The sequence below is a fragment of the Podarcis liolepis genome (genome assembly GCF_965112155.1).
Source record: "Podarcis liolepis genome assembly, chromosome: 5".
In the NCBI taxonomy this organism is placed as follows: Eukaryota; Metazoa; Chordata; class Lepidosauria; order Squamata; family Lacertidae; genus Podarcis; species Podarcis liolepis.
This window is the reverse complement of record NC_139556.1, coordinates 80413086-80439764: the sequence shown is the minus strand read 5'-3', so window position 1 is coordinate 80439764 and position 26679 is coordinate 80413086. Positions and strand designations below refer to the sequence as shown.

The following is a 26679-nucleotide window of genomic DNA, read 5'->3' as shown; positions in this document are numbered from 1 at the left end:
TGTTAATAATAGGCCCTTTTGTTCTGGCTTGCTCTGTATGATTACAGAAAGGAAATGGTTAAGTAGGGGGGTTTTTTAGTAGTAGATAATGGGATTCTTGGAACCTCCACAGGTTGGCACTGGCTGCAACAGCTGTTTTGAAGGCACTCTGCAGACACAGGGCTGCTGTTGGCCCTGCATCACATTCTAGGAAGTATTTGTACTTTAGAGAGCTAGTTGTCAAAATTGGTTATTGCCAACCCCCACCCCCCTCGAATTAAATTAAACCATCTCCTAGCCCTCCCACCCACCCGCCCTCCTTCCCAAACCAAACCCCACAAAACACACAACTTAAAAATTGTGCAGATCTGTAATGTTTTCACAGCTGATAAAAAAACAACAACCAAAAAGACAAATAAATGAATGCTCTCCATTCCCTCCCTTTCGATACAGCAGGTAAACAAAAATAGAAGATTTCACAATTAAATCAGCAGACACTTCTCTGGCACCTCGCACACCGTATTGGCATCAGTGTTATTAAAAGTCCCAGGCAGTACACGTGCAATACTTCTCCAGATGGGATAGGCTTGTTAACAAATATTCCAACTTTGCATAGAAATCCGCAAGAGCCAAAAGTTTCCTAGTCACTGGCGGAGTTCGGACTGGCAAGTGGAGGGGTCTTTCTCTTCTCTCCTCCCCTCCAGGAACACAATCATTCCTTCGCTGCTGCTCCCCTTCATCTCTTGTTAAAAGCAATGGCTAATTCCCCCACTTCTCTCTGCACACACACACAAAAACTCCCCCACTGGTTCTTGGTTGCCAATACAGCCCTCTCTGCAAGGAGGTACTTACAAGAAATAAGCAACAATCAAATGGATGGCATATACATGTTGGAAGCGCCACACTTCCAACGGGATTTGTGTGTGTGTGTGTGTGTGTGTAAGGGGGAGTGGGTGGGGTATATTTTTTGCACCAGATGTTAACGAGAGACAATGCATACCCATGACACCGATAACCACCACCAGCAGCAATAGCATAAGAAGCCGTAACCTGGAAGGAATCCGGGTGCAATGCAAAATTGTCTCAAAAGCTGGAATTTCACAGGATGACAACATTGCTGCCACAGCCGCTGTGTGTGTGTGTGTAAACCTTTAATTCAAGAAAAAAAAGGAAAAATTTTAAAAAAAACAATTGAAAGCAATACAGTCGTGATGTCCTCCCCTCCTTTCAGAGGATCACGCAGGAAGAGCAGCATTGATCGTCCCCGTTGGGTTGGGAAGCGTAGTTCATCTGCCGGACGATCTCTGCAAAGAGTTCGTCCACCGAGGCTTTGTTTTTGGCTGAAGTTTCCATGAAGGGGCAGCTCCAGTCTTCGGCCAGGGCTTTGCCTTCCCCGAACGAGACCTCCCTCTCTCCCTCCAGGTCCACTTTGTTGCCCACCAGGATCATGGGCACCTTCTCGTACCTCTTGACCCGGATGATCTGGTCCCTCATGGGCTTGATGTCCTGGAAGCTCTGCTGGTTAACGAGGCTGTAGACCAAGATGAAGCCCTGCCCGTTCTTGATGTACAGGTCCCGCATGGAGGCGAACTGCTCGGTGCCGGCCGTGTCCAGGATCTCCAGCACCGAGGGCGAAGAGTCCACCTCGATCTCCTTGCGGTAGAAGTCCTCGATGGTGGGGTCGTACTTCTCGATGAACGAGCCCGTCACGAACTGCACGGTGAGCGCCGACTTGCCCACCCCGCCCGAGCCCAGCACGACCACTTTGTATTCTCGCATGGCTCTTCGGGCGCCGGCGGCGGCGACGGCAGCGCCGGGCTGCGCGCCTCGGCCGGCCGCCTTCCCTCGCCTGCTGCTGCTGCGCTCTCCGGCTCCCCTCCCACCCTCCGAGAGAAAGAAAGAAAGAGAAAGAAAGAAAGCACGGAGGGGAGAGGGAGGCAGGCAGGCAGGCAGGCGGCTGAGGGGGAAAGCCGCCCCTCGACGGAAACGGAGGCTCCCTTTCCTCTCTTCGCGGGAAGGCACTGGAGGGGCGCAGCGGCGGCGGCGGCCGGGTGAAAAGGGCAAAGGCGCCCGCCTTCCCCCGCGCCCCGGCAGAAGGGGAAGGAGCGGCGGCGGGAGCTCCGAGCCGCTTTCGCAAGGCAAAAGCTGCGCCTCAGCAGCACGACGACGACGACGAGGAGGAGGAAGAAGGGAAGCGGCGGCTGCTTCTGCTGCTCGGGGCGGCGCGGAGGCGGCGCGCGCTGGTTCCAGTGGCGTCCCGGCCGCGGGGAGAGCTGCTGGGCGAGGAGGCGCGCGCCGCACGAGCCCCGCCGCGCTGCTTCGGGGCGCCGCTGGCCAGGTCCATCCCTCCTCCTTCTTCTTCTTCCTTCTTTGCTGGCAACCGGCCCCGCGACGCCCTCCGGTGAATCACTCGCTTCCCTCGGCTGCCGACCCCATTGGGCGCCGGGGCGCTCCCCTTCCAACCACCTGAGAGGAGGAGGAGGAGGAGGAGGAGAGGCAAAGCGGACGGCACATCACGCGCGCACGCCCCGTTAGCTCCGCTTCCTCCGCTCCGGATTGGCTGCAGGCCCGCTGCTCGCCGAGCGGCCCAGGCTCATTGGCCCAGGCGGCGGGCTGCCTCGTGGATGGGGTTCTGGAGGAAGGGGATTGGCCCGGCAGCAGCTGTTTCTTTCTTTCTGGCGCGCCCCGCCTCCTCCCCCGCGCGCTCCTCCTTGTTCTCCTCCTCCTCCGAGCCCTCCCGCGAACGCGAGAAGTTTGGGCGGATAGTGTGGGAAACGGGGATGAGCGGCGTGGGCGGCGCTTGCGGGGCGGGGAAGGGAAAGAAGAATGGGATGGGGGGGGGGGTGAGAAAAAGCAAGCCGGGTCAATGGGAAGCGGAAGCCTCGGTGCACCCCGAGAGGAGCCCTTGAGGGCTGCAGGAAGTAGGCTTAGCTGACTCCAAGGAGCAGGTTTGAGCAAGTTGTCGGCAGGGCAGTCCGATTCCTGCCCGAGCCCAGTAGAGTTCAATGGTCCTTACTCCCAGGTAGTGCTCACAGTCTGCAAAAGAGCAGAATCTGTGGCCCTACCGATGGTGTTCAGCTTCCATCGCCCCTTAACCCTGGGGCTGATGGGAGATGGGGCCGAACATCTGCAGCAGTGTTTCCGAAACTTGGGTCTCTGTAGCTGGTTTTGGACTGCAATTCCCATCACCACTGACTACTGGTTCTGGTAGCTAGGGATGATGGGAGTTGTAGTTCAAAAACAGCTGCTGACCCAAGTTTTGGTGGCACTGAGCTGGAGGGTTAAGCGTTCCTTCTGGCTTACTGGTAGAGCATCTGTTTTGCATGCAGAAGGTCGCAGGTTTGGTTCCGGGCATCTCCAGGTAGGTCTAGGAATGTCCCCTGCCTGACACCCTGAACAGCCTCTGCCAGTCAATGGAGGCAATACTGTATTCCCTGTTGTCTACAGCAGAAAAACAATATTTATCCCACAATCCAGCACCATCCACTCCAAGTTTACATTCACCATCTTATGCTCTTTGTACCCTTTACTTGCACACTGAATATGAATCTTATCCATACATAATATTGCTGAAGATGACCATGCATTCTACCCTAGAGTATTGGGCCAAGGAGTCTTTACATCACCATCATTATTGATGTCAAGGTCAGATACCTTCCTTTTGAGATTTCTATAGCTTTTGTAGTAGGAGCAAGGTAAAGGGAACCCCTAACCATTAGGTATCAGTCATGGCCGACTCTGGGGTTGTGGCGCTCATCTCGCTTTATTGGCCAAGGGAGCTGGCATACAGCTTCTGGGTCATGTGGCCAGCATGACTAAGCCGCTTCTGGCGAACCAGAGCAGTGCACAGAAACGCCGTTTATCTTCCCACCGGAGCGGTACCTATTTATCTACTTGCACTCTGACGTGCTTTCGAACTGCTAGGTTGGCAGGAGCAGGGACCAAGCAACGGGAGCTCACCCTGTCGCGGGGATTCGAACCGCTGACCTTCTGATCGGCAAGTCCTAGGCTCTGTGGTTTAACCACCTGTGTTCCTTCTAGGAGAAAGATACAAATTTAATAAACTTAAACTTTAATAATAAAACCATTAGACACTTAGAGCCTAATATTTCCCAAGTGTTGTACATATATTAAAACATAAGCAGCTCCTGCCCATAGACTTACAATATAATGAACAAGATAGGAAAGGAAAAAAGAATGTGGAGGGGAGAGGAAAGCAGCTGCTCCTTCACTGGCCAATGGATGGGGCCAGGTTGGTCTCCTTGCCATGATGCGCTTTCCAGGTGGATGGTTGCAGCCTCCAATGTTCCTTGGTGCTCTAGCTGATGGCTGAGGCTAGAGCAGTGTTTCCCAACCTTTTTTGGGCAAAGGCACACTTGTTTGATGAAAAAAATCTCGAGGCACACCACCATTACAGCCCCGTGACGTCAGCGCGCAGCGTCACGCCGGGAGGGACGCACGAAAGTGTAAGTTTCTATTTACAGTGTGCTCTCCCAAAGACCTTAACCGTGTAGGTATATGGCCACGAAAAGTAACAGTTGCATTAGCAGTCAGGTTACATTATTTTGACAAGCAGCCGAAGAAGTGAATCTTCCACAAAGCGGCCTGTAGAGGGATGTGTGCGTGTTTTGTTGCTGCAAAGATCAGGACACCCCCACTCCCCGCAAAAGTACTTGGTATTAGGCGCATTTTCATCGGGCTTTTCCTTGCAATGCACAACAAGAGGAGTGATGTAAAAGCAGGTCGGGGCCCGTGTCGGACTCGGGTTCACACGTTAAGTGTTGGCCACCCTGCCAGCACTTTGGATCGGCAAAAAGGAAGGGCATGATACAGCTGGGGGCTAGCCAGCTGGCATCTCGACCCCTGAAGGATGCCGACAGCCCCAAAGCCCATTTCCACGCTCAGGGAACCTCGCCTGAGCAGAAACTGTTTTTGAGCGTGTGTGAAGGGCGCCCTTCCATCACCTTGGAGTCAATTACCACTAACTTGGAGGATGTTCTCCCCTCCCCGGTGGGGAACGACCTGCCCCCCCTTCCCCCACGCCTTGCATTTCAGCCATTCCCACAAGCTTCGCTCTAACGCCACCCGCCCAACAGAGGGGGCTCCTGGGCAGAGTCCACGAAGGCCTTTGGCCACAACGCGCCCCTTGGCCTCCGAGTACCCCGAGGACTCTTTGTTGCTCTGTCTGTGTTTGCGCGCGCGCGTTTCCCCCCTTCCCGCCTTCTCCCCGCGAAGCAACGAAAGAGGGCGCCTCAACTCCGGGAGGTGGGCAGGGAGCGGGGGGAGCGGCCAGACGGGCTCCGCTGGGGGACTTTCGGCTGCCGGAGGCGGGGAAGGGGCGGCTGCAGCGGACCCGGAAGTGGTTGCGCCCATCGGGGGCGGTGGGAGCGCGCCGTGCGGGTTGGTGGGTGGGGGAAGGAGAGGAAGAGGAGGGGGCGGCGGCGGCGGCCGGAGGCTGGACGGATCCGCGCGGGGACGGCGCGCGAGCCGGGAGGAGGCGCGAAGAAGGAGGCAAGGCGAGAGCAGCGCGGCTCGGGATGCATTCGGACTGCCGGCTGCTGCGCCCGAGACGCGGGGTATGGTGAGCAGCCCGGAGCGCCTGCTCCCCCGGGGGACCCGGCCGGCGCTGGCCTCCTTCCTCCTCCTCCTCCTCCCGCCGGGTTTTCGCGCCTTCCTCCAGTAGGCCGGCCGAAGCGAGCGGCGATGGGATGTGGGAGCTCGCTCGCTCGCCGCCCCGCGTGTGCTCGTCGCCGCCGCCCCGCCTCTCGCCGCCCGACTCGCCCGTCTCCCTCCCACGGAACACAAGGCAACGTTCGGCGGCACACTAGTGTGCCGCGGAACACCGGTTGGGAAACACTGGGCTAGAGTATACCTCTCTTAATCAGCAATCAGGGTGTCTTGTGAGTATTATTTAGTTAGGAGAGGGAGAACATAGGCAGTTTTCCACTCCGACAAAATAATGCGAAGTTCTCCAAAATATGTATTGGTTTATGGCAAAGGTTAATGACCTACAGACTCTAGTCCTTAATCAATTTTAGAAAATCTATTTTCCATTCAGCTACATTATAACAGATGAATCATTTGGGTCTGACATGGGGCAGCTGCCATGTGATAAGATTACGTATTTTCTGTTTCTTCCTTTTTAATAATAATCAGACTGGCTGCAATTTGAATTACAAGAAACCCTGGCTGTTTGCCGTAATTTGTGCACACTATTCCTCTTTGTCAATCAGACGTTCCATTTAAGAAAGAAAGAAAAGGAAGTCACCCATTATTGTTGCACCTTCTAACCTTTGCTCTTTTCATACTCTCACTATAAAGGGATTTGCTTCCTTAGATTTGCAAAATGCATTGCATAAGTGTAAAAAATACACTGAGTAAATGCTACTGCATAGGGAAAAGAGATCACAATAGCAACAAGCTGCATCTTCTCCCTTGTAATGGATTCCCTCCTTATTCTATTCACATCTACTGAGTTATTACCATCAGTCCCTGGTTACTAATGACAGAATAATAATGCATTATGTTTGAAAACCACTATTCCAACAACACTTTAGAGCTTTCAAGGAAGGCAAGGCTGCTCATTAGGACGCTGTTTTTTCCTTTTAGTGTCTTGCCCGCTGATATATTCATCTTGGAGTAGGGATGGGTTGAACATCAGATTCGGTCACTTTTGGACCTTGTGGACTCTTGACCATAGGTTCATTGCATTCCATGCCATGCTGCTCCATTTTGCTCCATGCTATTTTGTGTAAAATGCACACTTTTCAATACATGCAGAGGCCAGCTTGAGCTTTTCACAGAATCTACAGCCAGTGGCAGCCACATGTTCATTCTATTCACTCCATTTATGTTTAGCGTGCAATAAACTTTAGGTAAGTCGCTTATGGCTTGGCCCCATCCGTCAACCAAATAAGGAGCAGTTAGACAGGAGCTTGCTCCTTCGTCTCAACCCTGCATGAAAAACACCACACCACTCCAACCAGTTCCCAGGATTGTAGAGCCAAAGAGAGACACACTTGGGCCTCTGCTGTGAACTTTAGGGTGGCTTAGGACCACTGGGAAGAAGAAGAAGAAGAGGAGGAGGAGTTTGGATTTGATATCCTGCTTTATCACTACCTGAAGGAGTCTCAAAGCAGCTAACAATCTCCTTTCCCTTCCTCCCACAACAAACACTCTGTGTGGTGACTGCGGCTGAGAGACTTCAAATAAGTGTGACTAGCCCAAGGTCACCCAGCAGCTGCATGTGGAGGAGCGGAGACGCGAACCCGGTTCACCAGATTACAAGTCTACCACTCTTAACCACTACACCACACTGGCTCTCACTGGGAGGCTGCACTCCCTGCTTTCCAGGAATAACATCATGGCAAGGGAGAGTCTAGCCAGGTCCCACTCATCAGCCAGTGATGATTTACATGCATAAAGTCCCAGGCTTCACCTGCAGCATTCCAGTAGACCTGGGAATGCCCCAGCCTCAAACCCACGAGAGCCAAAGGCAGTGCACACAGTACTGAACAGAACAACCATCTGATTCAGTATTTGTCAGCTTCCTATGTAAGGAACAGCACAGCAGCACTTACTTTTCCTCATCCCTACCTTCATGCTTTCCTTTCCCTTCCTTTCCCCTCCCCATTTCTTTAGCTTTTGCACCTTGTCTATTTGATTGTGAGCCTGCAGGCAGCAGCTGTCATGATCTTGTAATATTTGTCCCAGTGCTTAGAACATTTTAGGCACTTCAGAGTCGATAGCAATAATGATTAGCAATGTTTCTGGCTTTGTGGGGAGAGCTGCATAGAGGAAATCAAGTCCCCAGTATGTATGTGCAATTGCCCCATTTCATTATTGACCTGTTAAAAAATATCCCTTAGCCCATATCTAGAAGAGAAATGGTTCTGGCCAAAGTTCAAGATGACTGACTTCTTTTTGGCCAATGGGAACAAGGAGATTGCAAGATAATAGTAGGTTTTGCTTAGACTTGCAGCTAAAAGCCGGAAAACATTTCTGGCTCTGCATGCATGTTGACTGTGAGTCTGACAATGGACATTTCTTCTTCTTTCCTAGAACAGTTAATTATTATGTTAATATCACATGCCAGCTTTTACTCTCTATTTAAGCATTGCTTGTAATTTTATCTTTCCTTAATTTTATGTTGCACTCTCCAAAGAAAGAAACACAAATGGTCTTCAGACACTTTAGCGGAAGCTTAAAGAGGTAATGTGTGAATTGGACCTGGGAAGGAGAGAGCTAACTATCTAATAAGGAGTGTGGATGTTTGAGTCCCTTTCCATCCCCTTGAGAGCATCCCTGTCAAAACAGAGCTAGTTAAGGCATTCAGCATTGTGGGAGATTTTCAATTTATCACTTTGCCAGGGTTCAGAATCAGCTGGAGTGATGCTCCCCAGCTGGGAGCTAATTAAGGACAGATGAGCCTTTATAAGTCCAGCAGTTCTAGGAAGCCTCACTGTAAATAGTTGAAAGCTTAACCACCTGGATTTCTGCCTTTCCAGAAGTTCTTAAAGCAGCCTTCCCTAACCTGGGGCCCTCCAAATGTTTTGGACTACATTTCCCATCAACCCCAGCCAGTATGACTAGATATAATGGTATTCAGAATGCAAAACATATTGAGAGCACCAGGTTGGGGGTAGTTGTCCTAAAGGCACAGAACCCTGTTTTTTTTGGGGGGGGGGTGGAAGTTAGCAATCCTGTACACATAGTCCCTCAGTCCTGCCCCATTATACCATTCCTTTGCCCCTGCCCCCAAAAGCAATGAAAAATACCCAGCAACAGAAGTATGACCAAGTATGGCCAAAGTGGGAGAAGCAACAAGAGGAACAGCCATTTTAGATCTGGTCCTAACCAATGTTGATGACCTGGTTAGTGGGGTAGAAGTGGAAGGATCATTAGGCGCGAGTTATCATGCTCTTCTGAAGTTTACTATACAGCGGAAAGGAGCAGCCAAGCAAACTAGGACTCAATTTCTTGACTTTAAGAAAGCCGACTTCATAAAACTTTGGGAAGTGCTGGGTGAGATCCCATGGACAGGAATACTAAAAGGAAAGGGAGTTCATGATGGCTGGGAGTTTGTTAAGAGGGAGATAGTAAAAGCACAACGTCAGGCAATACCAATGAGACGGAAACATGGAAGGTGCCTAAAGAAGCCAGGGTGGATATCTAAAGAACTTTTAACTGAGTTAAGATTAAAAAAGGATGTGTACAAAAAATGGAAAAGGGGGGAAACCGCCAAAGAGGAATTCAAACAAATAGCCAGCACATGTAGACACAAAGTCAGAAAAGCTAAAGCACAGAATGAACTCAGGCTTGCTAGAGAGGTTAAAAGCAACAAAAAAGGCTTTTATGGGTATGTCCGTAGCAAAAGGAAGAACAAAGAAACAGTGGGGTCGCTCAGAGGAGAAGATGGTGAAATGCAAACAGGGGACACAGAAAGGGCTGAACTCCTCAATGCCTTCTTTGCCTCAGTCTTCTCCGATAAAGAAAAAAATGCCCGAACTGAAGAATTTGGAGCAAATGATTCAGCAGAGGAAACACAGCCCAGAATAACTAAGGAGATAGTACAAGAATACTTGGCTAGTTTAGATGTATTCAAGTCTCCAGGGCCAGACGAACTGCATCCAAGAGTATTAAAAGAACTGGCAGGTGTGATCTCAGAACCACTGGCAGTCATCTTTGAGAATTCCTGGAGAACAGGCGAAGTCCCGGCAGACTGGAGGAGGGCAAATGTTGTTCCTATTTTCAAAAAGGGGAAAAGAGAGGACCCAAATAATTACCGCCCAGTCAGTCTGACATCAATACCAGGGAAGATTCTGGAGCAGATCATTAAGAAAACAGTCTGTGAGCACCTAGAAAGGAATGCTGTGATCACCAATAGTCAGCATGGATTTCTGAAAAATAAGTCATGTCAGACTAACCTGATCTCGTTTTTTGACAGAATTACAAGCCTGGTAGATGAAGGGAACGCAGTGAATGTAGCCTACCTTGATTTCAGCAAGGCATTTGACAAGGTGCCCCATGATATTCTTGTAAAGAAGGTGGTAAAATGCGGTCTTGACTATGCTACCACTCAGTGGATTTGTAACTGGCTGACTGACCGAACCCAAAGGGCACTCATCAATGGTTCCTCTTCATCCTGGAGAAGAGTGACTAGAGGGGTGCCACAGGGTTCTGTCTTGGGCCCGGTCTTATTCAACATCTTTATCAACGACTTGGATGATGGACTCAAGGGCATCCTGATCAAATTTGCAGATGACACCAAACTGGGAGGGGTGGCTAATACCCCAGAGGACAGGATCACACTTTAAAACGACCTTGACAGATTAGAGAACTGGGCCAAAACAAACAAGATGAACTTTAACAGGGAGAAATGTAAAGTATTGCACTTGGGCAAAAAAAATGAGAGGCACAAATACAAGATGGGTGACACCTGGCTTGAGAGCAGTACATGTGAAAAGGATCTAGGAGTCTTGGTTGACCACAAACTTGACATGAGCCAACAGTGTGACGCGGCAGCTAAAAAAGCCAATGCAATTCTGGGCTGCATCAATAGGAGTATAGCATCTAGATCAAGGGAAGTAATAGTGCCACTGTATTCTGCTCTGGTCAGACCTCACCTGGAGTACTGTCTCCAGTTCTGGGCACCACAGTTCAAGAAGGACACTGACAAACTGGAACGTGTCCAGAGGAGGGCAACCAAAATAGTCAAAGGTCTGGAAACGATGCCTTATGAGGAACGGCTAAGGGAGCTGGGCATGTTTAGCCTGGAGAAGAGGAGGTTAAGGGGTGATATGATAGCCATGTTCAAATATATAAAAGGATGTCATATGGAGGAGGGAGAAAGGTTGTTTTCTGCTGCTCCAGAGAAGCGGACATGGAGCAATGGATCCAAACTACAGTGGTGCCTCGCAAGACGAAATTAATCCGTTCCGCGAGTCTCTTCGTCTTGCGGTTTTTTCGTCTTGCGAAGCACGGCTATTAGCGGCTTAGCGGCTATTAACGGCTTAGCAGCTTTAAGAAAAAGGAAACAAACTCGCAAGAACTCGCAAGACGTTTCGTCTTGCGAAGCAAGCCCATAGGGAAATTCGTCTTGCGGAACAACTCAAAAAACGGAAAACTCTTTCATCTTGCGCGTTTTTCGTCTTGCGAGGCATTCGTCTTGCGAGGTACCACTGTACAAGAAAGAAGATTCCACCTAAACATTAGGAAGAACTTCCTGACAGTAAGAGCTGTTCGACAGTGGAATTTGCTGCCAAGGAGTGTGGTGGAGTCTCCTTCTTTGGAGGTCTTTAAGCAGAGGCTTGACAACCATATGTCAGGAGTGCTCTGATGGTGTTTCCTGCTTGGCAGGGGGTTGGACTCGATGGCCCTTGTGGTCTCTTCCAACTCTATGATTCTATGATTCTATTCTATTCTATGAATCAAGTAATAATATCCCTCCCCCCCAAAAAAAGAAGAATTATGAAATATCATGAAGACTAAAAACAGCTAGGCTTTCTTTCTTTTTTCTTCTTTTAAATCACATAGGCACCTCCAAAACACAGCATAATGCAAGTGTCACATACTATACAGTATATAAAGGGACACTCTTGAATAAGTCCATAACGTAATGTAAAACCTGCACTTATTTCAAGAGTTTCAATTTACAGTGGTGCCTCGCAAGACGAAATTAATTCGTTCCGCAAGTCTCTTCATCTTGCGGTTTTTTCGTCTTGCGATGCACGGTTTCCCATAGGAATGCATTGAAAATCAATTAATGCGTTCCTAGGGAAACCGCCTTCAGACCAGGTCCGGGGAGAGTCTGTCCCCGGACCTCTTCTGAAGGCTGGGGGGGGGGACAAGGGCTTTTCTTCCCACCCCCAGCATTTAAAAAAACCCCGGGACAGCGGAGGACTTCTCCGCTGTCCGGGCGATCTTTAAATGCTGGCGGGTGGCATTTCAAAATCGCCCCGGGACAGCGGAGGACTTCTCTGCTGTCCGGGGCGATTTAAAAGCCCCTGGGAAGGCAGGCAGGGGGGACAAAGACTTTCGCCCCCCGCCAGCCTTCAGAAGAGGTCCTGGACCTCTTCTGAAGGCGGGCGGGGGGCGAAAGTCTTTGCTCCCCCCCCGCCTGCCTTCAAAAGCCCTCCGGGACAGGCAGGCAGGGGGGAGCAAAGACTTTCGTCCCCCGCCTGCCTTCAGAAGGTGTTCCCTCCCCCCCGCCCGGCTTCGGAGCACCGGGAGAAGCGATCTCCCCGCAGCCCCTTGCTTCAAAAGAGATCCGGGGGCAGCGGGGAAGAAGCGCTGCGCTTCCCGCTGCCCCCGGACCTGGGGCTGCGGGGAGAAGATCTCTTCTCCCCGCCGCCCCTTGCTTCAAAAGAGAAGACCCGCTGTCCCCGGGGCAAGCTTCGTTTTGCGAAGCAAGCCCATAGGGAAATTCGTCTTGCGAGGCAACTCGAAAACGAAAAAACCTTTCGTTTTGCGAGTTTTTCGTCTCGCGAGGCGTTCGTCTTGCGGGGTACCACTGTATATACAGTATTGTAGTACAGTGGTAAAGGTAAAGGGACCCCGACCATTAAGTCCAGTCGTGACTGACTCTGGGGTTGTGGCGCTCATCTCGCTTTATTGGCCAGCATGACTAAGCCGCTTCTGGCAAACCAGAGCAGCACACGGAAACGCCGTTTACCTTCCTGCCAGAGTGGTACCTATTTATCTACTTGCACTTTGGCGTGCTTTCGAACTGCTAGGTTGACAGGAGCAGGGACCGAGCAATGGGAGCTCACCCCATCACAGGGATTCAAACCACCAACCTTCTGATCGGCAAGCCCTAAATCCCTGGGTGAGAGAATACATTATGCTATGGTTAGATAGGCCCAAATATGCTCCATGAGAGTTGGTTCGCCTAGGTAGCTATGAGCATACAGGCAAACCAAACATTGTTGCAAAGAGACTGGATTTAAATAGATGTGTTCTGTTTGTTCAACACAGAGATAATCATAAAGCATTTCATTTCCAAATGGTATATCGTTAAATGACTCACATGAAACTACTGCACTTGGTTGTGTTTGCAGCAGGAGCCAGTTTCTCTTCTGACCAGGAAGTTGCCAGATACTGCATGAGTAATGCTGATTAATGCTGAGTCACCCATTTCCTACTTCTCTAGTGTGTTTCCGTGATACATGGGTAAACAGGTACTTTTTTGGTGAGGAGGGGTGCTATAGAGGAATTCCAAACATGATATACTTCTCACCGCATTATAGACTCCCACTTTCAACTTGTGTTTATAGTCAGATGGAAAGGTAAGTAGAAGAAACTAGGAATTTAAGCTCCAGGCACTGCAGATTTAGCTCTTAACCTGGCCACAATTTACCTAGTCATTCTCTAATGCCTTTGTTCCCAGCTAACCCTACCATGTATGGTATGATGTATGGAAGTGAGAGCTGGACCCTAAAGAAGGCTGATCGCCGAAGAGTTGATGCTTTTGAATTATGGTGCTGGAGGAGACTCTTGAGAGTCCCATGGACTGCAAGAAGATCAAACCTATCCATTCTGAAGGAAATCAGCCCTGAGTGCTCACTGGAAGGACAGATCCTGAAGCTGAGGCTCCAGTACTTTGACCTCATGAGAAGATTAGGCTCCCCGGGAAAGACCCTGATGTTGGGAAAGATGGAGGGCACAAGGAGAAGGGGACGACAGAGGACGAGATGGTTGGACAGTGTTCTCGAAACTACCAAACTGCGGGAGGCAGTGGAAGACAGGAGTGCCTGGCATGCTCTGGTCATTGGGGTGACAAAGAGTTGGACACGACTAAACAACAACAACCCTAGCATGTCCTTTACCTGTTGTATCTGGTGTCAGCTTATGGCTTCTGTATATCTTCTGGACAATCTAGGCTTGTGGCAGACATCCAATCATGTGTGTAAAGCAAGAAGAATGGTGTGATTTAAGGTGCAAAACTGACACACATTCCCTCCCTTTGCTTGAGCTTTTCTTCCACAGAACCTCCCACCCTGTTCCTTTGGGATAGCTAGGAGGAAGTTACAATGTTTACACGTTATTGGGATAGTCCCACATTTTAATACATGGGTCTCCTGCCAACACTTGCACTTTGCTTCTTAGTCTGAGCCTTTGCCTGTTCTGGTGTGTCAGTCTGGCTGTTTCATGCCTGAAGCGTAGGAAGTTGCCTTATACTGAGTCAGGCCATTGGTCCATGGAGCTTAGTCTACGCATTTTGCAAGGTTTCAGACATGGTGTCTCTCCCAGCTGTACCTTGAGATGTCAGGGACTGAAACGGGGACCTCCTGCATGCAAAACACATGCTCTGTCGCTGAACTCTGGCCTTTTCCTCGCTGCGTTCATGTGGACTGGCATGGACATCACTTGGAACAAGAGTGACGCCAGCTGCTTCTCTTTCTGAACACCACCGGTCCTTGAGGAAATACAACAGATTGTTCAGAGCACTAGAAATATATCTAAAAGTTAACATTGGTTTCGTGCTAAATGTAATGTGTTTGGGAGTGAATCTGAATGTTCTTCCCAGTTCAGTTGTGAAGAAAGGGCTGTTTGAGAGGTCATGTTGGCTGAAGAAGCTTAGCCTGGCAAGCTTGTTGAGAGGAAGGGCTTTTGCCTAACTAAATAATTGGTCAAATATAGGTCATTTGTTTCCACAGGAGCTAATGGCCGGAGATTCCTCTGGAAGGAGCATATCTTTCTTTCCCCCCACCTGACTGGAGGAGACATCAGTGAGGGGTCTGTCTGTGTGAAAGACAATGAAAGCGATTGGCAATTTTGAAACTGAGACTGAAAGAGACTCAGAGGCCTGACTTGCCCTCTGTAATGAATCACATGCTATGACATTGCTGAGCCCCATAGAAATGTGAGGGGAGCAGGGTCTTTTGAAGTGTTAATGCTGCAAGCCTTCCATCTCATGCTTGGCATGAGTAATCGAACCTTGAATCACACAAACACCTTCAGTCCTCTGTAAACTTTATTCCCAAGGAACAAATATGGAACCCTTCACCCCACAGAGGTCATGGTGTACCTCACAATATAATTAACTCTTACGTTCCAACTTGTGCTTACTTATCACCTAAATCTGCTTCAGGAATTTGAAGTTAATATTTCAAAAACATCCAGTGGAAATCCTGCTGGAGTCTATATTACTAGACGCCATGTTTATGTGATATCAAATTGGGTTTCTTCTTTTGATGTATCTGTTGTTGGATATTAGGAACGTACTCAGAATTAACTGATGTGCAGTTTCACTGTCTTGTAAAATATTTCAGCAGTCCCTTCATGTTCATAACAAGTTTGATGAAACAGTGGTGTAAGGATGCTTTTAGTTACCATGTGCTTATGGAAACAGTGGATATTCTAATCCACATTTGCAATGGTTTCATAGTCACAAAATGTTTCACAGTTCGTGAAATAGGGAAAGTTTATTCAGCTGGGTGGGGGGGGGGAGAGAGAGAGAGAGAGAGAGAGAGAGAGAGAGAGAGAGAGAGAGAGAGAAGTTTGTACCTGTGACATTAGAGGAAGCAATCTCCCACCCTTCTGTTATGAATAAATGGACTACAATGGTGTTTTTTAAAAAGCTATTTGAAGTATATTCCATGTTGATCCAATGAGGAAACACGTTTTTTAAAAAACTCACACAATAAAATGTTTTTTAGTTTTTATAGCCGTTTGTAGCAGTTTTCTACATTACTTTCCTGAAAGCAGTTCAGAGCCTATCTAGAAATGTCAAAACAAACATTCAGCAAAAATCTCATTACCTTCCTATACCAATTTGAAATCGAGCTGTTATGTTGCAGGCTACCTTTTTGCAGCTGCCATCTATACATTCTTGTAAAATAAATAAATATAGGGAAACTGAAAAGAAACACTCTGCACGATTCACGAATCCATTTCACCTATATGGAAAAAAAATGCCAACAAAATATTTACAAGTGGCAAGAAAGTAAAATCTCCCCCGCCAAGTATGATTAAATCACAAGCAACCAAGTCAATAGCAGCAATAAATGCAATGTAGAAATGCCACATTAGGCACCATTTGCATGTTTTATGCTTTTTGTTCCTTTTTCTGGCCCTTTTCTTGACCACTTTGATTTGGAGCTTATATTCTACTTACTGCCCTGCCTTGTGACACTCCACCCATCTAAATGCCCTTGAGCTAAAATCAAGGAAACCAGTATCTGAAGGAAAGGGGGGAAGAGAACAGAGATGATCAAAAGCAAGCTGTACTTTGCCTCTCTGAGCTTAACAAGGCTCACCCAGTGGCTGCCACACAATTGAAGCTTTAAAACTTTAAATGAGCGTATGGACCCAACAAGCAAGATCTTTCTCCAACTTTTACAATCCCTCGCTGACAATGGAGGTAAGGTTGTTAAAAGTTCGGCGAGGTGCCATGTTTCTCCACAAAAAGCATGGTTTGCTCCCGCCCTCGGCTTGCTGCTATTATATGTGTTAGTATGAAGAATGATGAGATGGTTAGAGCTCCAAAAGCAGACCGTCAGCTTCGTTGATTGTGCAATAGATATCTTCAAAATGAGTTCATTAGAGATTGGTTCTGGGAGAGGATATTTTTCTGTTTCTTCTACAGGCTTATGGCACTGTACAGATTAGCAGTTTTAAAGTGCAAGCCTATGCAGGTCTACTCAGAAGTAAGATCCATTGAGTTCATGCTATAAGTCATGGGTAGGCAAACTAAGGCCCAGGGGCCGGATCCTGCCCAATCGGCTTCTAAATCTGGCCTGCGGACAGTCCGGGAATCAGCGTGTTTTTACATGAGTAGAATGTGTGCTTTTATTTAAAATGCATCTCTGGGTTATTTGTGGGGCATAGGAATTTCTTCATTTTTTTCTCTCCTCAGAATATAGTCCGCCCCCCCCCCACAAGGTCTGAGGGACAGTGGACTGACCCCCTGCTGGAAAGGTTTGCTGAGCCCTGCTATAAGTTATGTATAGGTTTACAGCCTTGTAATGCTATGAGCTTATGGGTTTGCTGTTTCCTGTGTTTCCCCATTCATTATAATGGGCAGTTTAAAAATGTGTGTCATTTTTACCCTTTTCATTAATAGATAAAATTAATAGGAACAGGGGCCCTTCCAGACCCTTCCAGGTTTTGTGGGAAGAAGTAAAATGGATTAACTTTCCCTTAGAATCCATATAAGTTTCATATTTTTTTCAGAGGGAGGCGAACCAGAGATGGCAGGCAGGAGGACCTAGGCCTAGGGTCTCAAGCTCAAAAGGGGTCTCTAATGTAAATACTTGTTAATTTGTTGGCATTTGATACGTTTTGCAACCTGTTTTCATTTATGTTGGACCAAAACGTGACACATTTGCTATTCAAATTATGTCTCTCTTGTTTTTTGGTGCTGTGTTTTGTTTTCAAAGCACAATTCAAAGTGTTGGTGCTGACCTTTAAAGCCCTAAACAGCCTCGGTCCTGTATACCTGAAGGAGCGTCTCCACCCCCATCATCCAGCCCAGACACTGAGGTCCAGCGCCGAGGGCCTTCGGACAGTTCCCTCGCTGCGAGAAGCAAAGCTACAGGGAACCAGGCAGAGGGCCTTCTCGGTAGTGGCACCCGCCCTGTGGAACGCCCTCCCACCAGATGTCAAAGAGAAAAACAACTACCAAACTTTTAGACGACATCTGAAGGCAGCCCTGTTTAGGGAAGCTTTTAATATTGGATGAATTACTGTCTGACGCTGTATTGTTTTTAATATTCGGTTGGAAGCCACCCAGTGTGACTGGGGTATAAATAATAAATATTTATTATTATTATTATTATTATTATTATTATTATTATTATTATTATTATTATTATTTCATGTGTCAACATTTTTAATCTTTATGATCGCTAGGGGCTTCAAAAACTGGAAGTGGTCTGGGACATTCTGGACCTCTGAGAGGGTGCTTTGGGTGTTTGCCTCTTGCTCTTCGTTATAATAATTAACAAGTGACAGGTGTGAATTCTTGGTAGTACTTTTAGTTTAGTTTAGGAGGAGGAGTCTTATTTGTCAGGCTTGGCTAGATCTTTAGCTTGGAGTTGAGGTGAAGGAAGTGGCTGTTCTTATCATCAGCTGCTCAGTTGATAAACTTATCTAATACATTTAAAAAGCTGTTAGATGAAAGGATAAGGTATTTTTGGACCACTGCAAACAGCTATTTTCACGTGAGTGAGCCCTGTTTGCTTCCTGTTTATGAATAACCGAGGATAATTTGTATAATTACTTGTTATACAAAGGCTGATACAAAGTACAAGAACACGAAGTGGGCCCTTGTCCACAGAGGCATATGCCACAATGAGTCTGTTACTATTTACGGTACCTTGAGACTCTTTTTGTGTGTTTGCTAAAACAGATTAACAAGGCTGAAAATATAAGAAGAAACCCAATAGATCTTAGATTCTTAAAAAGAAAAGCTTTTGCACACACCAAATGCCATGTGACTAATGTGAGCATTCATGTTATTCAAACTCTATCCCAGACATACACAGTAAATCATTAGTCTTCACCTGGTGCCACCACCGTAACCCCATCGCCATTTCTTTCCTTTTAGACTTTAGGAAACATACAGAAACTAGCAGCGCAGTCCTGTGTATACATTTATTTAAAAGCAATGATTTTCCATGGGATTAGCTCTTTGCCAAGGAGCCCTGTTCTGGCATTTGTCTCCACTGTGTGCAGGAATGCACAGCTTTTCCCATCACCACTGGCTGCAGCCTCAAATGTATGAGCATTGAGTGGTTAGATCCGAAGGGGGGAATCTTCATGTTTGACCACTTCATGCTGCCAGGCCCAACGCCACTAGGGCATGGCTTTTGCATGGAGGATTCGAATCATGCTGAGCTGAACATGCAAACTTTCCCCCTTTAGTTATTCCCAAATGTCAGGGCTGAAAGTGGCAGGGATAGGGATATTGGGGGCTGGGGCTGGCACATGCCATCCCACACCTCCCTTTGAGCACACTGAGAATGCACAGAGGCTAGTATGCTTCTGGTTGCCACCTAACAGATTGGCTGCTAACAGGTTGAGGTTGAATCCTGACAAGACAGAAGTACGGTTTTAGGGGTACAGGGGGCCAGTGGGTATGGTCCTGAATGGGGTAACTGTGCCTCTGAAGGACCATGTGTGCAGCCTGGGAGTCATTTTGGACTCACAGCAGTCCATGGAGGCACATGTCAATTCTCGGTCCAGGACAGCTGTCTACCAGCTGCATCTGGTACGCAGGCTGAAATCCCACCTGCCAGTGAACTGCCTTGCCAGAGTGGTGCATGCTCTGGTTATCTCCCGCTTGGACTACTGCAATGCGCTCTATGTGGGGCTGTCTTTGAAGGTGACCTAGAAACTACAACTAATCCAGAATGCGGCAGCTAGACTGGTGACTGGGAGCGGCCGCCGAGAAAACATAACACCGGCCCTGAAAGACCTACATTGGCTCCCAGTACTTTTCCGGGCACAATTCAAAGTGCTGGTACTGACCTTTAAAGCTCTAAATGGCCTTGGCCCAGTATACCTGAAGGAGCGTCTCCACCCCTGTCATTCTTCCCGGACACTGATGTCCAGTGCTGAGGGCCTTCTGGTGGTTCCCTCACTGCAAGAAGCGAGGTTACAGGGAACCAGGTAGAGGGCCTTCCCGGTAGTGGCAACCACCCTGTGGAATGCCCTCCCATCAGATGTCAAGGAAATAAACAACTATCTGACTTTTAGAAGACATCTGAAGGCAGCCCTGTTTAGGGAAGCTTTTAATATTTGATGAATTATTGTATTTTAATATTTTGCTGGAAGCCGGCCAGAGTGGCTGGGGAAACCCAGCCAGATGGGGGCGGGGTATAAATAATAAATTATTATTATTACTACTGCTGCTGCTACTAAGATGATTAACCCTATGCAGCTGACCAGCCTGAACACATGAGAGCAATAAGGTAGGTGGGGGTAGGAGGTGCATTGGACTGGCCTCCCCGGTGTCTCCACACATGCCAGCCCTGACTCATCCACCACCAACCTTTGTGCATTCAGGATGGAGGCCTGAAGAGGGATTCTAAGTGCACTCATCTCTCTGCAGTGGGTACTCAGCCTGTGATCAGAACCCTGTTTTAAGCACAAGTTGGAGACACAGTGTGGATTGGCAGAGACATACCCCTTTGTTACTTGCCTCTGTACCATTCTTTTTTCACTCTCCTCCTGCCATGTGTTGGTAAAAGGCAGTCCTTTCACTTGCACAGTTCATGCCAGCAGTTTCAGTCAGTGGTACATCAACGATGAGTCTACCTGGCTGCTTGGGCTTGTCTATGCTGCGGTTCATCCAGAGGTCAGGACGGCGACACACAAGGAACAACAGTCCGTGGCTGCAGTTTGCAACGGTGTGGCAAGCATTAATTCCTCCCTCTCCCTTTCCCCTCAGGGATCACTCACTGTTTGTGTCACCAGTTTGCATATGATTAATACTAAGTAGAACTTTGCAGATACATGAACGGAGAACAGCGATACTCTGGCATTATTCTGACAACTAATCTGTTGCAGCTGTAAACTGACTACTGACGTTTGAAGGATGTTCAGTTCTTTGTTACAAATATACCGTAATTTGTTCACGTTTTAGCACTGCTAGTATATGGTGGAATAATATCTGTGAATGAAAGCTTTGCCACTGCAATATATTATATTATATTATATTATATTATATTATATTATATTATATTATATTATATTATATTATATTATATTATATTATATTATATTATATTATATTATATTATATTATATTATATTATATTATATTATATTATATTATTATATTATATTATATTATATTATATTATATTATATTATATTATATTATATTATATTATATTATATTATATTATTGGGACGTGGGTGGCGCTGTGGTCTAAACCACAGAGCCTAGGGCTTGCTGATCAGAAGATTGGCGGTTCGAATCCCCGCGATGGGGTGAGCTCCCATTGTTTGGTCCCTGCTCCTGCCAACCTAGCAGTTTGAAAGCACTTCAAAGTGCAAGTAGATAAATAGGTACCACTGCGACAGGAAGGTAAACGGCGTTTCCATGTACTGCTCTGTTTCGCCAGAAGCGGCTTAGTCATGCTGGCCACACGACCTGGAAGCTGTCTGTGGACAAACACCAGCTCCCTCGGCCTATAGAGTGAGATGAGCGCCGCAACCCCAGAGTTGTCTGCGACTGGACCTAAGGGTCAGGGGTACCATTATGTTATGATGTTATGTGATGTGATGTGATGTTATGTTATTTATATGCCACAAATGTTAATCCTGCTATGAAGAGTCAGAAGGAGTCCACAACAGTTCTGTCTCAACCAGCACCCTCCTTCTAGCTAGCGATCAGTTCATATGACTAAAACTTGCAACATCAGTTAATATAGCCTATTAGGTTCAGAATTCCCAGAGAAGTCATAACGCAATGCTCTGAGCAAAGAACTCAGCAGTGCACTGAGTCAGTTGTGCAATGCAGAACTTATTGGGAAACTACTCCCTGTGGAGGTAAATGCATGCCCTGAAGCACATACTTCTTTGAATGGCAGGCAGTGGAAGTTCAGCTTAATCAGGTGGCCACATTTCAGGCCCTGTAACTTCATTTAAATAAGAAAGCCTTTAGCACACACACACACACACACACACACACACACACACACACATGCTTTCACACAGCAGTTGCGACATGGATCAACTCAGGCCAGGTCATTGTCAAGCATGACAAAGAGCACACAATCTCATTTATTCGAATAGTCTGCAACTCTCTTGTGTGATTTCTAGGACAGCAAAGGGCAACATGTAGTATATTATCTCCTATTGAAACAGAAATAATCTAGGTTATAGTCATTCAAGTGAAAGCTTCTGGCAGCAGTCCCCATGTAGAGGCCTTCTGGATGTTTCAACTACAACTCCCATCATCTCTGGCTAGCATGGCCAGTATTCAGGGAGCTGTACTCCAAAACACCCAGAGGGCAGCAAATTAGAGGTGCCTGGCTTTGCGGAAGGACCACAGCTCAGTGACGGAGCACATTTTGCATGCAGAAGGCACTTGAAAAACCTGCAAAGGCCCTGTCAGTCTGTGATGATACAGAGCTAGACTGTGAGCGAGATGGACCTATGGTCTAGCTCGAGATACCATAATATTGTTGGCATAATGGGACAATCTTTTCTGCTACCATTACTAAATAATAATAATAATAATAATATATTTATACCCCACCCATCTGGCTGGGTTTTCTGGGTTTTCCTAGCCACTCCAGGCAGTTCCCAACAGAATATTAAAAACATGGTAAAACATCAAACATTAAAAATTTCCCTAAACAGGGCTGCCTTCAGATGTCTTCTAAAAGTCAGATAGTTGTTTATTTCCTTAACATCTGATGGGAGGGCGTTCCACAGGGCGTGCACCACTACCGAGAAGGCCCTCTGCCTGCTTCCCTGTAACCTCACTTATCACAGTGGGGGAACCGCCAGAAGACCCTGTCCGGGCTGAATGATGGGAGTGGAGATGCTCCTTCAGGTACACTGGGCCGAGGCCGTTTAGGGCTTTAAAGGTCAGCACCAACACTTTGAATTGTGCCTGGAAATGTACTGGGAGCCAATGTAGGTCTTTCAGGACCAGTGTTATATGGTCTTGGCGGCCACTCCCAGTCACCAGTCTAGCTGGATTAGTTGTAGTTTCCGGGTCACCTTCAAAGGTAGCCCCACGTAGAGTGCATTGTAGTAGTCCAAGCAGGAGATAACTAGAGCATGCACCACTCTGGCGAGACAGTCCGCGGGTAGATAGAGTCTCAGCCTGCGTACCAGATGGAGCTAGTAGACCGCTGCCCTGGACACAGAACTGGCCTGTGCCTCCATGGACAACTGTGAGTCCAAAATGATTCCCAGGCTGCACACCTGGCCCTTCAGGGGCACAGTTAACCCATTCAGGACCAGGGAGTCCTCCACACCCACCCACCCCCTGTCCCCCCAAAACAGTACATCTGTCTTGTCAGGATTCAACCTCAACATCACAACTTTGTTCAGCAGACTTTGTGGAAGTCTTAACATTTTTCCTCAAACAGGTGGTCAGATGTAAATACCATTGACTTCAATTGATCTTATTCCCCCAGTAACTAAGCATACATACATAGGATTGCCGTCTTAAAGGATATAACTTGGTTTTTTATTATTATTATTCAGTTGCAAAAGCACACTTCCAGATTCTATCACGGTATCTGCAGCTTACATTTCCTCCGAGAGCTAATGAAATGCTGCCTTTGTTTAGATAAGAGTAAAATATTTTCCAGATGTTTGTTCAGTTATGCAAATGTTAAGATTAAAAATAATAACTCTCAGTTGCCACCTGAATGTAATCTGGTGGAGGAGCAGACGACAAGGAACTGAGTCCATCTATAGGATACCTCCACTTCACAGCTATATGGAAATTATGTTCAAATTCTTTCATGTCAAAGAAATGAACAGTTGTGCTCTAAATTCAATAAAAGGGGGGATATTAAATCTTGAGGAATTAACATCTGCAACTGCTGTGGTGCAGTTGACAGGTGGTCTTCTGGTTGCTCACGAATTCATGGCTTGACTTTGCTTTGTGCCTGCCCACTAGTTACGCACCGAGAAATGGTTGTTGTTACTCAGGAGAAAAAAGCAGGCCCACTCCATCTGGTCTTTCTACTGGGACAGGTGTTGAGGTCATAAACCTGCCTTTTATCCAAATGCTGGCTTCACTGATGTGAGAACACAAACTGTTCAAAGGCAGCGATAAAAGGAAATCCTGAATTTCCAGGGAAGATAATGAAGATTTATTCATGCACAAAATGAAAGATGAAGGGGAGACGAAATCAATTGTATGATGATAGCTTGCAGTACTGGTGAGGCTTAACTAAGCATATAAAATGGATTTTTCTGTGGATCTTACAGCATGATTTGCCTCAGCTATACAATTCAATCAATTGAAAGGTGTTGCGCAGGCATGAAAGGATGTGAAAGTGGTGCCAAATAATGCAGTAAAACACAAATCTCAAAAGAATGGAAGAAGTTGTCATTCGGCCTCAGAGGTGCTCAGGTCTGAGACTGGGAGAATACACAAAACCACAACATAGCATTATGTGGCGTTCTCAAGCTCTCTCTTTTCCCCTCTTTACACCTGGACTCAGAGAACCCTGTTGTTTTTTAAACACTAGCTAGCGAGCGAGCCAGGATTTGATTCAACCAGAGGCTAAATTAAGCAGAGTCCTCTGAATTGGGGCATAACAGAAAACTCTGGTTAGTTCAAAATTGAAAGCAGGCACTTTTGAGCTTCTCCTCTTATGTACAGAATAGGAGACAGGAGAGCAGAGAATGCAGACCAGAGGCAGGTTCATTGGATGTTAGGTGTTCTGTGGTTTAGCACAATGTCTGAACTTGCTTTGATGTTTTTCTAGAAAAAGAGGTACTAGAACTCACCATGTTCTCTCAGAATGGCAATGGTGCCTACCTGAGAGGTGCCAGAACTCAGTTCTGGCAAATTCTGGCACTGATAAGGCTACTTCTGGTAAGAATACTCTTCCATCGTCCTTATTTATCATTTTCCAGCTGCTCTCCATATTCATCAGGCTTGTCCCTTATATATGAAGGAAGGCTAGATGGAGACCAGGTTCCATCAGGTTGCTGTTTATTTCCTTGACATATGGTGGGAGGGCATTTCCCAGGGTGGGTGCCACCATCAGTTCAAAAAAGTGTCCAAAAATATTTTACAGAAAAAGTATACAAAATTGTACAGCCTTGGAATACACTGAAAAGCATTCAAAAATGTGTGTTTTAGAGGTACAATGTATATAAAATGTGTACAAAATACATAAAATGTAAATGCTATTTTTTGTGCATTTTTGAAAAATCCACAAAAAATTGTGCAGACTGGATGCACAGTTTACGAGAAGCTGATGCAGAACTAAAATATGTTTATCCATCCCTAGTGTTGAATAGATTTTGAGTCATCTTTATTCTGAATTCCAAGAACATCACTGTAAAATTGAGGAAAAATCAATTTTTGTTTTACGACCTCTTGCACTGTGTGACTTTCTTCTGAGTTTTAACGGCTGAATCGATAGGACCCCCTTTATTCCCTAGCATGATTCATATAGGCATCCATTCAAATTTATTCAGACACATGTTTCAGCTGATCACTTACCTTTCAACCCTTGATTTGCTGTAGGCGGCTTCTCCTCCTCCTCCTCCTCCTCCTCCTCCTCCTCCTCCTCCTCCTCCTCCTTTTATTAATCTTAACTGCTATGGAAAGTTCCAAAAGAAATCAGAGAGCATAGAGTTGAAGTCCATATGTGACATTAGTATCTGAATCATAACTGGTAATTTGTAAATCATTCCAATGATTTGGAGATCATAGTACAGAAATACCACAAGGTGTGTGTGTGTAAATCAGTCAAAAGATCAGACACACACACACAGAGAGAGAGAGAGAGAGAGAGAGAGAGAGAGAGAGAGAGAGAGAGAATCACTTCTTTAAAAAGCAATGAAGTTCTGGTGACTAATTTGACTAATTTGTAAACTTTTGGAAAAATCCAAAGAACGTTAAGAAAGCCCTTCTGGATCAGACCTAAGGTCCATGTAATCCTGCAACCTGTTCTTACAGGGGCCGGACAGATGAGGACATGAGTGCAAGCAATAGCACTCGCCCCATTTGTGAGTTCTAGCAACTGCTATACTGTCTCTGACATTGGAGGCCATAGATAACCATAATGGCTAGCAATGGATAAGCTGACCTCCTTTGTTTATAAGTTACTGTGTAGAGCAACGAATTTTGGCAGAGCATATTAGGCATGACAGTGTCAGCATGCATAGCAATCACAAAAGTGTGAGCTGCACAAGACATGGACTATTGGGCTTGTCTATGCAGGCAAAAAGTTCGGTGTAACAAGACTTGTTTTCCCTTTGCCATGACCATAACTTGCACGGCCCACAATGAAGACCGGGGAGGAAGGAAGGATAGTTGAGGGAGATCCATGGGGCTTTGGGTAAAGCTGCTGAAGCTCCACCCTCTCATCTCGAAGCATCCCTTTTCACACCTTTCTGCTGGCTGCCACTAAACTCAACACATGGTAACCTCCAGTCCCATCAACCCCAGCCAGCAATGTCAATGGTCAGCATTCCTAATGGACAACATGAATGGACATGTTTGAAGGACATATGTTGTCCAATGTGGTCCCTGATCTAGGACCTCTATGGTCTCACCACCCATTTAAGGCTTCCACCAAGACCCGGCTGAAAAACACCTTTAAAATCACATTGTCACATCCTTCCAAGCTTTCTGCCAACCTTTTTCAGTTAACATACCAATTGGTTCCTCCACAGTTCTTTCACCCCCACTCTATTCATCTTAGATTTTATGTTTCTCTTCGAAGGCTATTCTGGTTTTCTGCTGTTCCAAAATGACTTGCAGAAGGCAAATGACAGGTTCCAATTTTAAATCCACTTAGCTCTCCCCCCACCCACCCTTTAGAATAATCCTGTTTGACAGGCCTCCCCCCTCCCTTCTTTAGTCATTAAGTATGGCTTCAGTTCAGACTGAGCAAAAAAAAGTAGATTAATTGTATTTGTCTAGGGATGCAACTGCTGTGTTGGAGTGAAAAAGAAGGGAGTGGGGTTTGATCCACATTTATCAGAGAAGAGAATATTTCAGCACATAGCCTTCCCAGAAAGCACCTGGTTAATTAC

At 46.8% G+C, this 26679-nt stretch overlaps 1 protein-coding gene across 1 annotated transcript; it reads right to left on the bottom strand.

The window, feature by feature from the left end:
* Window positions 1-368: 368 nt before the first annotated feature.
* Window positions 369-2614, bottom strand: RAP2B (RAP2B, member of RAS oncogene family). Its single transcript, XM_083504706.1, has one exon. It carries the CDS (start codon window positions 1756-1758, stop codon window positions 1207-1209), a length of 552 nt encoding a protein of 183 aa, XP_083360832.1. The 5' UTR covers window positions 1759-2614; the 3' UTR covers window positions 369-1206.
* Window positions 2615-26679: the final 24065 nt, after the last annotated feature.